Source organism: Quercus lobata, chromosome 11 (genome assembly GCF_001633185.2).
Source record: "Quercus lobata isolate SW786 chromosome 11, ValleyOak3.0 Primary Assembly, whole genome shotgun sequence".
Taxonomy (NCBI): Eukaryota; Viridiplantae; Streptophyta; class Magnoliopsida; order Fagales; family Fagaceae; genus Quercus; species Quercus lobata.
The window spans coordinates 4050590-4067667 of NC_044914.1; the positions used below are offsets into that span (position 1 = coordinate 4050590).

The 17078-nt window shown below is 32.6% G+C and overlaps 1 protein-coding gene across 1 annotated transcript; it reads left to right on the forward strand.

Moving 5' to 3' along the window:
• Positions 1 to 4592: 4592 nt before the first annotated feature.
• On the forward strand, positions 4593 to 9453 carry LOC115966298 (probable aquaporin NIP-type). The gene is made up of 6 exons (XM_031085554.1): positions 4593 to 4788; positions 6500 to 6687; positions 6915 to 7136; positions 7727 to 7924; positions 8054 to 8115; positions 8982 to 9453. The coding sequence occupies exons 1-6, from the start codon at positions 4593 to 4595 to the stop codon at positions 9190 to 9192; spliced, it is 1077 nt and encodes a 358-aa protein (XP_030941414.1). The 3' UTR covers positions 9193 to 9453.
• The last annotated feature ends 7625 nt before the right edge of the window (positions 9454 to 17078 follow it).

Consider the following 17078-nt stretch of genomic DNA (forward strand, 5'->3'; position numbering starts at 1 on the left):
TATATTTTTTTCTTTATGAAACTGACCTTACAACTTATAAAACAAAAAAAAAAAAAAATGATATAGAAATGCAAAAAAGACAAAAAATTGCCCAAAAAAAAAAGTAAAAAATGTTGGTTGTAGGGTCACGATTCGTGGCGGACCGTAACAGTGTCGGGTTCGCACGTAAAACGGCCCTAACAATATCATTTGTAGAGCGTGAGTTTGAAAGGCTAGGCCTTGATCGATAGGCGATGGGTTTTTCATAGCGTTCATACAAGGTTAAACGATCGTCACCCCTAGAGTACTTCTCCTGGAGGTGGGTTGGGAGGCTCTCGTTTTTAGCCATTTTTCTCAGCCTTCCTTTTTGGTGCACCTTCCTTTTTATTATATAGTCCGGCCTGGTTGATCCTGACCCTCCACTTGCAGGTCAGGCGGGAGCTTATCTCTGTATCCGTCCCGTCAGCCGTCCCATCTAACTTTCTATTAGTTGCATGGATCAAGGTTCACACTGTCCAAACGTCTTTTCTTTTCAACCATCTCTGGGTATTGGCAGGTGCATTTACTGAAGAAAGGACGCGTTTTCTTTAGTCCAACTTTCACACCCTGCTTCCCTATGGGCCCCATTTCGTTCACATCCCCTGGAGGGGACTGTTTGGGGGTTGCCTACACCGCAGTGTGGGCCTTTCTATTACAGCTCCGGAATGCCGAGGACGGGGTAAGTCCTCAGCCATTCCCTTCGCCACGCCGGCCACTGACCATTCGTCCTCGGCAAGATACCCTCTCGGCACGGGTTCTGGGCCCAGGTAGAGTTTGGGCTGGGTTGCAGACCTCTCGGGCCCACATTGGTAATGGCAACCCATTTTTTATAAGTATTCAAATTTTCAAGCCATTGAGATATCCTTATAAATACAATTGAAATGCTTAGAAAAAGAAGAAGAGCATAACTGAGAGAAAAAAAAAATCAAAATAGTAAAAAAAAATAAAATAAAGTACAATTTTTAACCTAAAAATTTGAATTGTTTATATTTTTACCATTCGTGTTTAATTTGCCTTTCTGTTTTAGGGGTAATTCTATGGTACCCTCTCTTTTTTTTGGGGTACGGTACCGATTAGTAGGCAACCTGCTATATCAGGTTACCAAAACATTACATTTGATGGTACCATCCTCATATTGTGTAGTAATAACATCACATGTTATTGTACTTTTGTTACATTCAATAGTTCTCTTATTTTTTTCTCACATTTGATAGTATCATCTTCACATTGTGCACTACTAACATCATATGTGACTGTACTTTTGTCACAGTCGGTGGTTCTTTCATTTTTTTCTTCTTACATTTGATGGTATCATCTTCACATTATGTAGTATTAACATCATATGTGATTGTACTTTTGTCACATTTAATAGTTCCCTTATTTTTTCTCACAATTAATGGTACTATTCTCACATTATGTAATACTAGCATAACATGTGACTGTACTTTTGTTACATTCGGTGGTTCCTTTATTTTTTTTCTCATATTTGATGGTACCATCTTTACATTGTGTAGAACTAACATCACATGTGATTGTACTTTTGTCACATTTGATGGTTCCCTTATTTTTTCTCACATTTGATGATACCATTCTCATATTGTGCAATACTAATATCACATGTAACTGTATTTTGCCACATTTGGTGATTCATTTATTTTTTTCTCACATTTGATTGTACCATCCTCACATTATGCAATACCAATATCATATATGACTGTATTTTGCCACATTTGGTGGTTCATTTATTTTTTTCTCATATTTAATGGTATCATCCTCACATTGTACAGTGACTGTATTTTTTTTTTTTTTTTTTTTTTTTTTACATTTGATTGTACCATCCTCACATTATGAATACCAATATCACATGTGACTGTATTTTGCCACATTTGGTGATTCATTTATTTTTTTCTCACATTTGATGGTATTATCCTCATATTATGTAGTACTAACATCACATGTTATTGTACTTTTGTCACATTTAATGGTTCCCTTATTTTTTTTCTTACATTTGATAGTCCTATATTCACATTGTGCACTACCAACTTCACATGTCACTGTATTTTTGTCACATTTGGTGGTTTTTTCATTTTTTTCTCACATTTGATAGTACCATCCTCACATTGTGTAGTATTAAAATCACATGTGTTTGTACATTTGTTACATTCAGTGGTTCCCTTATTTTTTCTCACATTTGATGGTACTATTCTCACATTATGTAGTACTAACATCACATGTGATTGTACTTTTGTCACATTCTGTGGTTCCTTTATTTTTTTTCTCACATTTGATGATACCATCCTCACATTGCGTAGTACCAACATAACATGTGACTGTATTTTTGTCATATTTGGTGGTTCCTTTATTTTTTTTCTAACATTTGATGGTATCATCCTCACATTGTGCAGTACCAACATCACATGTGACTGTATTTTGCCACATTTGGTGGTTCATTTATTTTTTTCTTACATTTGATTGTACCATCCTCACATTATATAATACCAATATCACATGTGACTGTATTTTGCCACATTTGGTGGTTCATTTATTTTTTTCTCACATTTAATGGTATCATCCTCACATTGCGCAGTATCTAACTGTATTTGCCATATTTGGTGGTTCCTTTTATTTTTTTCCTCATATTTGATTATACCTTCCTCACATTGTGCAGTACCAACATTACATGTGATTGTATTTTGCCACATTTGGTGGTTCTTTTTTTTTCCTCACATTTGATTGTACCATCCTCATATTGCACAGTACCAACATCACATGTGACTGTACTTTTGTCACATTCGGTGATTCTCTTATTTTTTTCTCACATTTTATGGTACCAGTTTTACGTTGCGTAGTACCAACATCACATGTGACTATACTTTTGTCACATTTGATGGTTCCCTTATTTTTTCTCATATTTGATGGTACCATCCTCACATTGCACAGTACCAACATTACATATGACTGTACTTTTGTCACATTTTGTTTCTCACATTTGATGGTACCATCCACATATTGTGTAATATCAACTCCACATGTGACTGTACTTTTGTCACATTCGATAGTTCCCTCATGTGACTATAATTTTTCCATAAAAATTACAGCAGACCAATGCATGATAGCTGCTGATCAAGAAACAGGTCTTTAGGAGATCCCAAGTATTCTGAAACATTTGTAACATAATTTTTCAACCAGGAGGTGCTGCGAGTCAACCATCCAGTCTGAGTCAGTTCTTGCATTTCAAGCATGCTTTTCCTTTCCTTATCCAGCAGTATATCTAGCCACCTCTTAGCCATGAAAACTTTGATAGCTTTAACCCCTTCCTTGACAACCTCCACTAGTGGGATTACAAGAGGATTTTGGTCCAAGTTGAGTTTGGTCAAATTATCAAGCAGACCAAATGTATCAGGAAGAGCATTTCCATCCGCTAACCCAACAAAAAAAAAACCCAAATTTCAATACCACACTAACAAGTACCCAAACCCCCTGATCATCAAAAACATAGACATAACAAGTTTGGAAAAACTGAATCCCTATGAAGCATTTCAACAAGCACTTCATGTGCCAACTGAAAAGAAATAACAAAATTAGTACCTCATCAGCACAGAAGTATTGCCTACATTGTGGTACAATGAAATTTAAGAGCGAAATCAAAAAAAAATTCTCAAAACACAACAAAGAAATTAGAGTTTTATTTGATCCTTACCTTAAAAATCAAAAGATTTGATCCTTTAAGAAACCTTCAGTGGTTGGTAAATGGGGATACCGACGAGATGACAGTGAAATTGATGGACATAAGGAACCCATTTGAAAAGAAGGAATCTGGATTTTTTAAGAGAACACCAGAGAGGGAGGACGGGAAAAGGTTGGAGAAGAGTGTGAGAGTGCCTTTTTTTGTAACACTCAGGCCCAAGGATCCCCGGCCTAATAAGTGGTTTGGTGGACCGGGCCTTGATTCACCACAGCTAACAGGCTATTTAAGAATCAAGGAGTGCACAGAACATGCTTCCTACGATACACATAAATGACAAGTAAAGATATTCGTATTGAAAGACATGTCAAAACAGCAAAACAAATTACAGAGAATAGAATCAACAAAGAACACAAAACAAATGTTATGAGGATCCTTAAATCAGTGAGACATATTTTATTAGGATTTCCTTTGTTATGGTTACAGTATGCTCACTATGACGTAATATAAGGTTCAAGCAAGCTCAAAAATTATAGTCTTGAATGGTTATTTCAATCTTCAAGACTTGCAAAGTTTGATTTTTTTTGAATCTGAGTATATGCAATAGTGGCTTTCACAGGATACCGAGAAAAAGTGTTATTAATTTCCTTCAGTTTTCTCTTCTTTTACAATACGTTTCTGATGTTTTTTTGTCTTTTAAAATCTGCCTCTTTTCTTCGTAACCTGCCCCTCCTTTTATAGTGAAATTCTGGCATCCCAGGAGAACCATTGGTTCCCCTGTTTCGTTGTATGGTTAACAGAGCCTGTTCTGTGCCCATCACTCAGCAGGTTCTATTTCCTGTTTTTTTCATTCTTTTCTTCTCTTCAGCTTTGATTCCTTTGAAAGTCCATGGCTGGTCACCTACTTCGGGACGTGCTGAGGTATGCCTTTCTCAATATCAACGTTTGGCAGTTCTCCCCTTTTGCCCTTTTTCCCATCTGGGCAGAATCCCAATTTGCCGTTTTGAAAGTCACCTATTACCATTCCATTTTTCGTAATTCTCTGTTCTGGTTCCCCGAGATGCTTCCCACTTGCACCATGAGAGGTCGCTGGTTATTTCCTCTTTCTTTGCTGGGTCTTTTGGCACTGGTGACTTCTGCTCTGTTTCTTATTTTCTTTTCTTGTCCTTTTCTTTCGAACGGTCTTAATCATCCTTTTGACCGTGCTTATGTGCCTGAAAGGATCCGCGCCTCCTGGTAGTTGCTGAGGATCCTGGCTATTTTTCTTTAATCTCTCGCTGTGGACCTCTTTTCCTTCTTGATGCTTTTCTCTTGGGCTTTCAAGCCTCTTGGGCCTGCTATTTCTTTTTCTTTCGTGGTCCCTTGCACCTGCTTCCTTGGACTTGACTTATTTTCTTTTTGGGCTTGGCTCACTTCTTTGGGCTTGGGCACTATGATCTTTTTAGACCTCAACAAAGAGGAACCACAGTTTTTCTTTTTTCTTTTTTCTTTTTGGCTTTTATATGTTTACTTGGTCTACTGGTAATAGGTTTCCTACTAAACTAAAATTAACGGTTAAGATTAAAATAACATAGTTTAAATGGCAAAGATTTGTGTGGGTACCATACCCACTAAAAATATAGGGGGTACTGGAGAAGGACCCTATATTCGAATAGTGACACGTAAATCTATGAGAATTCACAAGCATGTATAGAAAAAAAAATTTATAAGGTCAACAAAAATTCAAATATCTTCGGTTTCCATGTAAAAATAAATATATATCACTTAAGTTCTATTTTATGTTTAAAATTTTTCTAGAGTATTGACAAAGCATATTTTTCTTTAATGGTAGAATAGAAAATAAACATCATTATAATAAATGCATATTAATAATTACCTCAACTATCAAAATTCATATTAGAAAGAAAATCATATTTTGTTAAATTTTTTTTGTTCATTATATGGATTACTAAATAGTTTATATATTTTTTGCTAAATTACTAACTAGTCTATATCTATGATCTATAATCCATATAATATGTATAAAATTGAAGACGTTTGACTTTTAGTTGACCATGTAATATTTTGCTACATAAGCTTGTAAATTCTAATAATTTTATGTGTGTGTGGAAACTGGAAACTATCTATTTTAATGAAATGTGTAAATATAGGGAATTTGAATTCAGTTAATATATATATATATATATATTTTGGATTGAAAATCTTCAGAAACCTTCCATCAAAAAAATGTTCCATATTTAGATGATTCTCAAAAACAAAAATTCCATGTTTAGAAAAAAAATCATATTTAATGTTGATCTTCCCCGTGAATGCATGAACAACTTACTTGATCTATTACAGCATCATGCTAGGTCTGATCAAGCAAAAAATGATGTGTTTATCCTTTTAGAACTAAAAGTAAAAGATAAATGTCTTATAAGTTGTAACTAGTTGGTACTTTTTGATATTTTCAATGGAAATATTTATTGTTCAAATTTCCTTACCCTCAAATATCAATGTATCCCCAAAAAAACAAAAACAAAAACAAAAAATTAAAGCCAATTCCAATTATAGGGTAAATTGACTAAATTCCACTTTTAACACGTTTTTTGATATACAAATAATAAAAAAAATGAAATTCTATTAATTAATTATTAATTACCATTTAAAACCAAGGGTGTATTTATTAATTAATCCACAGACCTGGCTGCTTTGCCACAACTAAATTTACGATTTTTTCTCCGAAGTATATCCAAATGAAAACATCCTTATCTTATCTTCGAAACCCCATTAAACCACTTCAGTCTACCTAAGTAGGGCAAACGACTTTCACTACTCTATGCTCTTCAAAATTTTCTTTCTCAGGATATTGTAACTTTCTTTTCATAACAATGGCCAGAATAACTGTTGATCACGTAGAAGAGGAATTTACAAAGACCACAGACAAAACCAATTGTGTCTTTGGCATTTGCTCATCACCTTCAACAGTAACCATCGCACAAAAGGTGTAGTCAATAAAAAATAAGTGTTCCTCTTCCCCTCTCTTTTAAATGTGCATTTGTATAAACTGTTGCAAAAAAATATTTTGGCTTTAAAATAAACTTTTGTAAATAAAGTATAAGGAGTTGTTGTTGCTATTATGAAACAGTGTTTTGAGTTTTAAAAACGTACTTTTAGGCTCTCTAATTGTCTAACAAAACTGAGTGTCTCCATATTGCTGGATTATTTGCAGTTGATTGCAGAAGTCATTGGTACGTATTTTGTGATATTTGCTGGTTGTGGATCAGTTGTTGTGAATAAGATCTATGGGTCAGTCACATTTCCAGGCATATGTGTAACGTGGGGTTTGATTGTCATGGTCATGATTTATTCTGTTGGTCATATTTCTGGAGCTCACTTTAATCCGGCAGTCACTATCACTTTTGCCATCTTTCGCCGATTCCCTTACAAGCAGGTCAATCTTCTTCTCAAGGGCCCACCCTAATATGATAAAGGAATAAAAATTCTATGTTCTAGATTATACTCCAAATTGAATTTATGCTCTATTAATCACAGTCCATACATTATAAAGTAAACAAAGTTAAAAATAAATAAATAAATATAGACATATAATGCCTTTTTTTTTCCAATTAGGAAGAGCTAATTAGTTACAAGACTCTTGACTATGACATAATACAATTGGTGGATGGAATATAAATTTTTTTACAATGAGTTCACACACCCAGAGGACTTTTATTTCTTTAAAATTGTATTCACTCATTATTATAAAAAAGGAATGTATTAACTATTTTTCTTGCAAATTAAAATTGCTTCCTATATAAATCAAACATTTAGGACACAAGAATTCACCCACATTTCCTAGTTATAGTATATAGACAAAATTTTTTCTCATCCACAATCCAAATTCTAATATATTGTAAATGCTTAGAAGTAATTGACAGTAATAGTATTTTTCCTCTAAATGTGATTGGGAACACATGTCACAATATTTGCTGGATAATATCTATAAATACATAGTACATGATTTGCCATTGTATACTGCAGGTTCCTCTATACATTGTAGCTCAACTGATGGGATCAATTCTTGCTAGTGGCACTTTGGCTCTAGTGTTTGATGTAACCCCTAATGCTTACTTTGGAACTGTACCAGTTGGATCGAACTGTCAATCCTTAGTTCTGGAAATTGTGATATCCTTCCTCTTGTTGTTTGTCATCTCTGGTGTTGGCACAGACGACAGAGCTGTATGTACTCCAAAAACACCTTAATATTTGTTAATCAACTTTCGAATTTCAAAAAAAAAAAAAAAATCAAACACGTTTGTAAGTCAATAAATTCCTTCTTTTTTTTCTTTTTTTTTTTTTGTTCGACAGACAGGTGAACTAGGAGGGATTGTCACTGGAATGACTATACTATTGAATGTTTTAGTTGCGGGGTAATTCTCTATTCTTTGATAATGAGTAATTATATACTATTAAATGTCTTCGTTGATGGGTAATTCTTTATTATGTGATAATTAACGAAAGGTCCTTATTTCTAATTTGAACTTAAAGTCCCATATTTTTAGTTGGAAATGACCTCACACTCAAAATTTGATTTTCTTCATTTTTTTTTCCTGGTTTATGAATTTTGCTTATGTTGTGTAACAAAAGAAAACGTACACAAAAGAAAAACTTCAAGTCTTCGACCAAAAACCACACAAAAACACTATTCTTAACGTTTTTTTTATTTATTTTTTTGAATTTTTTTTACTCCATGACTTGGTTGTTAAATGTTAAGTCAACGTGGATATATCATAAAATTACTAGATTACATATATCTTATTACTTACTTTGATGTGTGTCTTAATTTTACAGGTTTTGAATTTATTTTTGCATCCTTAGCCTATTTTATAATATAGGAGTACTATATAAAACTGAATACTTTAATTTTTTTATTGACTTTATAATAGTGTGCTATATAAACTTTTGAAACCTCAAAATATAACAAAGATTTTATTTTTATAACGTAACAACAATTTCGGAATTTTTTTTCATTTAACTATTTTCATTTATAAAAGTAAGAAAGTGACCAAGCTGATTTGATACCATTCATAATCGGTTTGTCACAACTCACAAGTTTTTTTCTTTTAAATTTTTAACTTGTTCGTTTATATCAAAATTTTAAAACCTTGGTAGACTTTAACTAACATTCAAAAAAAAAAAAAAAAAAGTAATCAGTAAATAGCTGCTTCTCTGTTCTAAACAGTAAACACGCAATGATTGCTCTATGCTAACACAATTTAGAACAAAATGTTTGCAGGCCAATTTCAGGAGCTTCAATGAATCCAGCAAGGAGCATTGGGCCTGCTGTTGTAAAACATGTCTATAAAGGATTATGGGTCTATGTAGTTGGGCCAATTATTGGAGCAATTGCTGGAGCATTTGCTTATAATCTAATAAGATTCACAGACATGCCTCTTAAGGACTTAGTTCGGAGTGGGTCATTCCTCAGAGGTACTTCAGTTAAATAAGTGCAGAGAAAATCAACGGAGACAATTTTGATGTGTGTGACTATGAATGGTGAAGAAAAAAACGATGGATTCATGACAGTTACTCAAAATTTGCCCGGTCCAAGTTATGACAAAATTGTTGTCCAAGCTAAAATAACTTAGAATTACATTGCTACTTTAAATAACTCAGAATTACATTGCTACTCACGGTAAATTAGAGGGCTGATTATTAAAATAGATTTTGGATTTGTGAATTAAACCAAGGCCCGGCCATTCGGTTTGCGTTCAGCCATAGTAATTTTCTTCCACTTCGTTTTCTCAAGGATTTTGATTTTGATTTTGATTTTTTTTTTTTTTTCTTGTGTGTTTTTAATGTTGATAGACTTATTTTTCTTCATATGAAAGACCTTCTGCTCATGGTCTTTTTTTTTTTTTTTTTTTGAAATAAGAGTGTTTAACTTACCTCCAGTGCTCTCGTGCAATAGGGACGACATGGACATGACACGTATTCTAAAACAGCCATGTGTTGGCCTAATGTCTCATACAATGCATTGGAGTACTAGGCGAAAGCCACACCCAGAATGAGAAAAAAATTATATGTCAAAATTGTTTTATTATATTTCAATATTCAAATAATCAATGAGATGGAGAACATATATAGAAGAGTAACATTCCAATCACAACAATTTTCATAATATTTTTCAAAACAACTGAGTTGACAAGTTTGTTTTCATTTGGGCCAGCCATTGACATCAATTCATCATTTGACATTAACAACTTGCCACTTCGATAATTATTTATTATGAAATATTTTGGGAAATTGTAATAATTCAAAAAATATTGTGTGTGTCTATATATATTGTGTGTTTTCATTTGGGCCAACCATTGACATCAATTCATCATTTGACATTAACAACTTGCCACTTCGATAATTATTTATTATGAAATATTTTGGGAAATTGTAATAATTCAAAAAATATTGTGTGTGTCTATATATATTATTTATTTTTGAGGATCAAGAGATATTGTATATAGCACTAAATAAATGAATATGTGTAAGTGATTATTCATATGTAAATCCCTTTGATCCTGTATTAATTGGGATTGGACGGACACGAACAAATTTTATTTGTAAAAATCTTTCTAAAAGGAAATATTCATTTGAGATTTGCACTAAAGAATTTTCTATCATTGACTTATTTTCTTGAAAATAATTTTCTAAATGCTATTTAGTTATGTTATTTGCCATACATTGAATTATCTTATTACAAGAGTGATTCTAATTGCAAAGTGCACAAAACATGAAACTGTAATCTGTAAAGGCCACAGTTTCCATATGCATTGGCCAATCATCATTTTATAATGAGATCGAATTTGATAAGAATGTGGTGTAAAACCTATGAATTACACCATGCAATAATAGCAGAAGACATCAATGTTGGCTTTGTTGGTAGATGACTTTGGAGATCTGCAGAATTTGGGTGTGGATAATTTTTTTTTTTTTTTTTTTTTTGAGAAGTGGGGTTGGATAATACTTTATCTAGTGAATTGCTAGTATATACCCAAACACATCTCATCTTATCTTCAAATTAAGAAACTAGAAACATGAAAATTTGTCTCTAGATTTTTGCACTTTGTCTTTAACTGTCATAAAGAGTGTACTTATAGCCATTGTTATTGATTCCGTTCCGTTCTGGTCAGAACGGCCGAAATTTTTCGTACCAGTATGCAAACTGGTACCGGAATACCCCACGTTCCACCTCGGGTCAAATTTCGGGCCGTTTCGGTCCATTCTGGTCATTCCGAAAAATTCCGGCCAATTTCGGCCGAGATGTAAATTTCGGCCGGTATTGGATTTTGCCTGTTATTAAAATAAAAAAAAAAAAGTTATATTTGGGAGTTCTTTTGATGATGAATTTGATCATTCTCTCATGGATGATGATGAGGAGGAGGAGTAAATCTTGTATTATTTAATATTTAGTTATTTATTTATTAGAATTGACAATTTTATGTTCTATAAGAATATATATAAATTATTTTTTAAGAACCCCGAAACACCCTGAAACGGTACGCCGAAATCGGCCGGTACCGAAATATTCCATTCCACTAGACAAACCGAAACGGGTCCGAAACGGTATTAATAACAATGCTTATAGCCATTAATTCATCCAAGATTTGGCATGCACGTGGCATCATAATCTAACAAAATTAGAAATCAATATAATCATTTATTAAAAAAAAAAAAAAAGCAACATACTCGTAAGTTGTGAATGAAGGTGAGGATTAAAAAGTATCAGACTTGCCTTGCATTTAAAATTTTGATGTCTGATCAGTGATTCTTGTAATGCCATATTAGTCAAAGCAAGGGGTGGAATTAAATTGTTTCTTTTATTGTCAGAAAATAAATTACCTATTATCATTTTTTATTATTTAAATTGGAAAAAAATTTGTGGAACGAGAGTGCGGCAAGTTGGAGGTATTTTGCTATGGACTTGGTTTGGATCCAATTATTTTATGCACTAGAAGTCTAGACCCAATTTTTGCCAATTTGCTATCCCTAATGAGGTGGTTTTGATAGAAATGAAGTTTTAAGGATAAAAGAAAAATGAGAGAGAAAGAGAGAGAGAGCAAGTAATTGTGAGAGAGTAATAAAATATATTCCAAAAATATATAAAAATTAACATATATAATTTAAATATACTAAATACAAATATGTATAAACACATTGGAGATGGGGCAAAAGAAGTTAAGGTAGGCTGAGCAAAACTTGTCCTCGCATAGTCTTGTCTTCAAGAAAAGGAAAATCCCCTTGAGGCAATGTAGGGCAGGAGATTTTTGCCATCCTTAGTTTGTGCTTTTATAAATACACACATTTTTTCACTTATGTTCGCTTCAATAGATTACACCATTTACCTAACTATAAATGGACTTTAAAATTTCCACTTATTCATAGCATTACAATTATTGTTGGAAGTTGATAGTGACAAAGAGATGAGAGAGAAAAAAGCAAAATTAAGAACTAACATGATTTGGCTTGATGACTTACATTCATACATAAATGTCCCTGAGCTACTACATCTTTAATATACGAATTATTCCAATCACAGATATATTCATACATAAACGTCCACGAGCTAAGTAGCTTATTTATTAAAGGGAAATGTTAATCAATGCTCTAGCTATTTTTAGAAACATTTTTATTGAGAGAATGATAAAATAATAAATGTTGTTAACAACCTTTTATATCTCCCGTAAAAGTGGTGTTGAACCTTTCCTGTTTTGTCATGGGTTCTAGTTAGCTTAATTGGTAAAGTTTTTTATGATTGAATAAGAGATTTGAGGTTCAATTTTCGCCTACATAAAAAACCGATTAATGTCTTGGTCTAATGATAAAGAGTTATTGTCAGGAGTGGACACAATAAATTGAAACTCTCTTAAAAAAAAAAAAAGTGAGACAAAAGTCTTAGTTTTTTTTTTTTTAATCAATTTATTCAGAAGGTGATTATTAAAAAAAAAAAAAAAGTGAGACAAAAGTCTTAGTTTTTTTTTAATCAATTTATTCAAAAGGTGATTAAAAGTAAACTAAAAAATAATAATATTAAAAGAAAAAAGAAAAAATCAAGCTAAAAGCATGGTGTGAAAGGTCATTGTTTAAAGTAATTGAAAATTGAAAATTGAAAAAAAAGAATTAAATGATTACCTATTTAATTGAAGGAAAGAAAAGGTGATTGGCCCTCCATATCTGAGCGCATGAGTGACGCATCCCCAACCTCAAATGTCCGACAGCCCTTACTTTGAAGTCATCACAAATCTGACGCGGCAAGATATTAGTGGTGGGTGTAAATATATAGCTTTACACCAAATTCTTATTAAATTTAAACTCTTTTATAATTATTTATGTAGTGAATTTCTAGTATCTATATACCCAATCATATCTCATCTTATCTTCAAATTAAGAAACTATAAACATGGAAAGTTCTCTCTAGATTCTTGCATTTTGTCTTTAACTTTCATAATGAGTGTACTTAATAGTCATTTACTCATCCAAGATTTGGCATACACTTGGCATCATAATCTAAAAAAATTAGAAATCAATGTAATCATTTATTAAAAAAAAGCAACATAATGGTAAGTTGTGAATGAAGATGAGGATTAAAAATTATGAGACCTGCCTTACTGCTTAGTGCATTTAATTTTTTTTTTTTTTTTTGGGTTAAAAGGAACCATGTCATTATCAAACCAAAACAACAGAAGTATTGGCAGAGCGCCTTAGATTGTACAGACCCTGTGCATTAGAACTTAGAATATTACATAGTTCAACAGAGTCAGGATTTTATAATATAACAAAATCAAAAGGGGAAGAACAGCCTTCCTTAGCTAGCTTGTCTGCCACTCTGTTAGCTTCTCTGAAGACATGGTTGACCTTGAAGTGCTGGAGACGATTAAGGAGGAACCTGCAGTCATTTAAGAGGGGGGAATAAGCTCTATTAGAGTTGTTATTTGAAAGTACAAGCTGCACAATAACCTTAGCATCAAGCTCCACAGCAAGATGGATATTCCCAGTTGGTCTGCTAAAATGAGACCATCTCTGAGAGCCCAAAATTCAGCTATGATGCTTGTTGCAACCCCAACTCTTCTTTTGTAACCTTTAACCCAGTTGCCATTACAGTTGCGAATTACACCACCCCCTCCCGCTTTGCCCGGGTTCCCTAAGGATGCTCCATCTGAATTTAACTTAAACCATCCCTCCTCTGGTTTATTCCAACGTATTAGGTTGGTGGAGCAAGGCTTGGGAATGCGTACTTTGCTCACACAGAAGTGATACTCCATGGCTTGTTGGATGCAAGATTTGTGGAGGCAAAAATTCAGAGGGGTGTTTTCAAAAACCACCTGATTCCTATGTTTCCAAAGGCCCCAAATAGCAAAGAGAAATTGTGTGCTCCATGGCAGTCCATTAGCCTTCAACTGGTTGCTGTCAAGGCAATTCTTTTTTAACCATTCTGCCAAGTTCAGATGGCTTAAATTAAGAAGAGAGAGAGGAGTTTTGATTGCTTGCCAAAAAGAGACAGCGAAGGGGCAATCTCTCAAAAGATGCAGTATAGTTTCCTCTTGGTTCTTACATAAAGGACAGGTAGTATCACAATTAATACCACGTGCAGCAACCACTTGCCTTACTGGAACACTATTGTGGTGACATAACCAAAGGAAAGAGCTGATTTTTGGCCATATGTCTAACTTCCAAACCCAGTTGCCCATAAAAACTTGGGGGTTATTTTCTGCAGTTAAGTTAGACGCATATGCCGATGTCATATTAAACTCACCATCATGGGAAGACTTCTACAACAAAGAATCCTTCCTCTCACCATATATTTGCATAGGTGTGGCATAAATCTTGTCTTTTACCTCATTCGGTAGATCAAAAAATATAAAATCCCATCTCCAATCCTTCCTCTCACAATTTTGATGTCTGATCAGTGATTCTTATAATGCCATATTAGTCAAAGCAAGGGGTGGTAATAAATTGTTTCTTTTATTGTCAGAAAAGAAATTACTCCATTATGATTCTCCTTTTTATTATGTACCATGAGAGAATATAATCAGCCAGGAGTTGAATGCAAAATTAAGGTACTATGCTAAAAATAGAAAATGGGACAGTGTGCTCAAATTCATGAGAAGTTCATCAAATTTAGAAATTAGAACCAGTTAAATGGTACAACTCATTCAATGCATTGTAGACAGTGCACAACCGTCATAATGCTAGTAAAAGTAATATATATATATATATATATATATAGAAGCCAAATGTTAACAAGCATTGCATCAGTGCTTGTCAAGATTGTACTAAAGTGGGTCTCATTTAATAAAAAAATTAGATAAATAAAAGAAAATGACGTAAAACTGATCTTATAGATTATTTTAATATTTTTTTTCTCTCTATAAAATTGGCCTACACTGAAAAAAAAAATGACATAAAATTAAAAAAAAAGAGACAAAATTGTAAAAAAAAATCAAAAAATTGCTGTTAATGGGTACAATTGTTAACGGGCATCTTACTATACCCATTCACACAATCCTATATATAAAGCTAGTAAATAGTGACTAAAGAACTAGTATAGGTGTGCTAAATGCTAAACTTGTGCTAAATGCTAAAAGTTTAGCATTTAGCACAACAAAGGCAAAACATATCACCTTCAAGAAATGTGTCAATTGCTAAATAAATTTGGCATTTGTTATAGTGATGTTCTGTCACTAAACGTACTTTGTTTATTATTCAAACTTTCTGTCCATACAAAATATCTTTCTTAATTAAAAAGAGCAAATAAATTATATTTAAATAAAGTAGTAAAAGAATAAAATATGTAATTTAAAGTGTATTATAATATAATGTGCTAAAATAAATAAAGTAACTTTTTAATATATTAAAATAGTTTTTTTTTTTTTTTTTTAAAGAACCCTAGATGCTAATATTGACAAGTCAATCATTTTGTTAAAAGCAATGGCTCACTGTGAAAGAGATTTTGATCATTATCTCATTCTATATCTTTTGGATTTGATGTAAAATGCAAACATTGCATTCCTTTTTGCTAAAAAACACTATTCTTTTTTTTAGAAAAATTCTAGTACTATTATTTTGTGCACAACTCGCTCATGTGGCGAGTCGTGCATAAAGTAATGGCACTAAAACCACTCTTTTTTTTAAGACGCTAGATGCTAGTATTGACAAGTCAATCATTTTGTTGAAAGCAATGGCTCACCGGCAAAGAGATTTGCAAACATTGCATTCCTTTTTGTTAAAAAAAAAAAGGGTCATGTCTGATTGGACTGAACCTTGAATTTTGTAAAAGTGCACATGAGTTCCTTAGAAAATTGATCATTTATAGGATGGGTGGTACATGCTAGGGATGAGGTGGTTGAATTAAGAGTGTCCTGTTCTTACCTTATTCATTCTATAAAAAAAAAAAAAAAATGGAAAAAATTTGTTGGACGAGAGTGCGGCAAGCTGGATGTATTTTGCTATGGACTAGGTTTGGATCCAATTCTTGTATGCACTGGTATCCAATTTTTGCCATTTTGCTATCCTTAAAAGAAAAATGGAAAGAGAAATCGTTAGAGAGAGAGAGAGAGAGAGAGTAAATAGGAGATAGTAATTTATATGCAAAAAAATGTATAAAAAATTAATATATATATATATATATAATTTAAATATACTAAATACAAATATGTATATACACATTAGAGATGGGGCAAGAAAAGGTAAGGTAGAGTGAGTAAAACCTATTCTCGCATAGCCTTATCTTCAAGAAAAGGAAATTCCACTTGAGGCAATGTAGGGCAAGAGATTTTTGCCATCCTTAGTTTGTGCTTTCTAAAAAAGCACATTTTTTCACTTATGTTCGCTTCAATAGATTACTAAGTTTACTCAAATGTAAATGGACTTTAAAATTTACACTTATTCATAGCATTACAATTATTGTTGGAAGTTGAAAGTGACAAAAAGATGAGATAGAAAAAAAGCGAAATAAAGAATTAACATGATTTGGTTTGATGGCTTACATTTATACATAAACGACCCTGACCTACTACATCTTTAATATATGAATTATTCCAATCACATATATATTCATACATAAACATTCATAAGCTTAGTAGCTTATTTGTTAAAAGGAAATGTTAACTAATACCCTAATAATTTTTAGAAAGATTTTATTGAGAAAATGATAAAATAATAAATATTGTTAACAACTTTTTATATTTCCCATAAAAATAATATCAAAATTTTTTTTTTATAATTTATTAACAATTGTCTTAAGACATCCATTAAGATAACCCTTTATTAAAACTTAAAAGAGAGACAAAAATCTTAACTTACTCTTTTTTTAATCAATTTATTCAAAAGGTGATTAAAA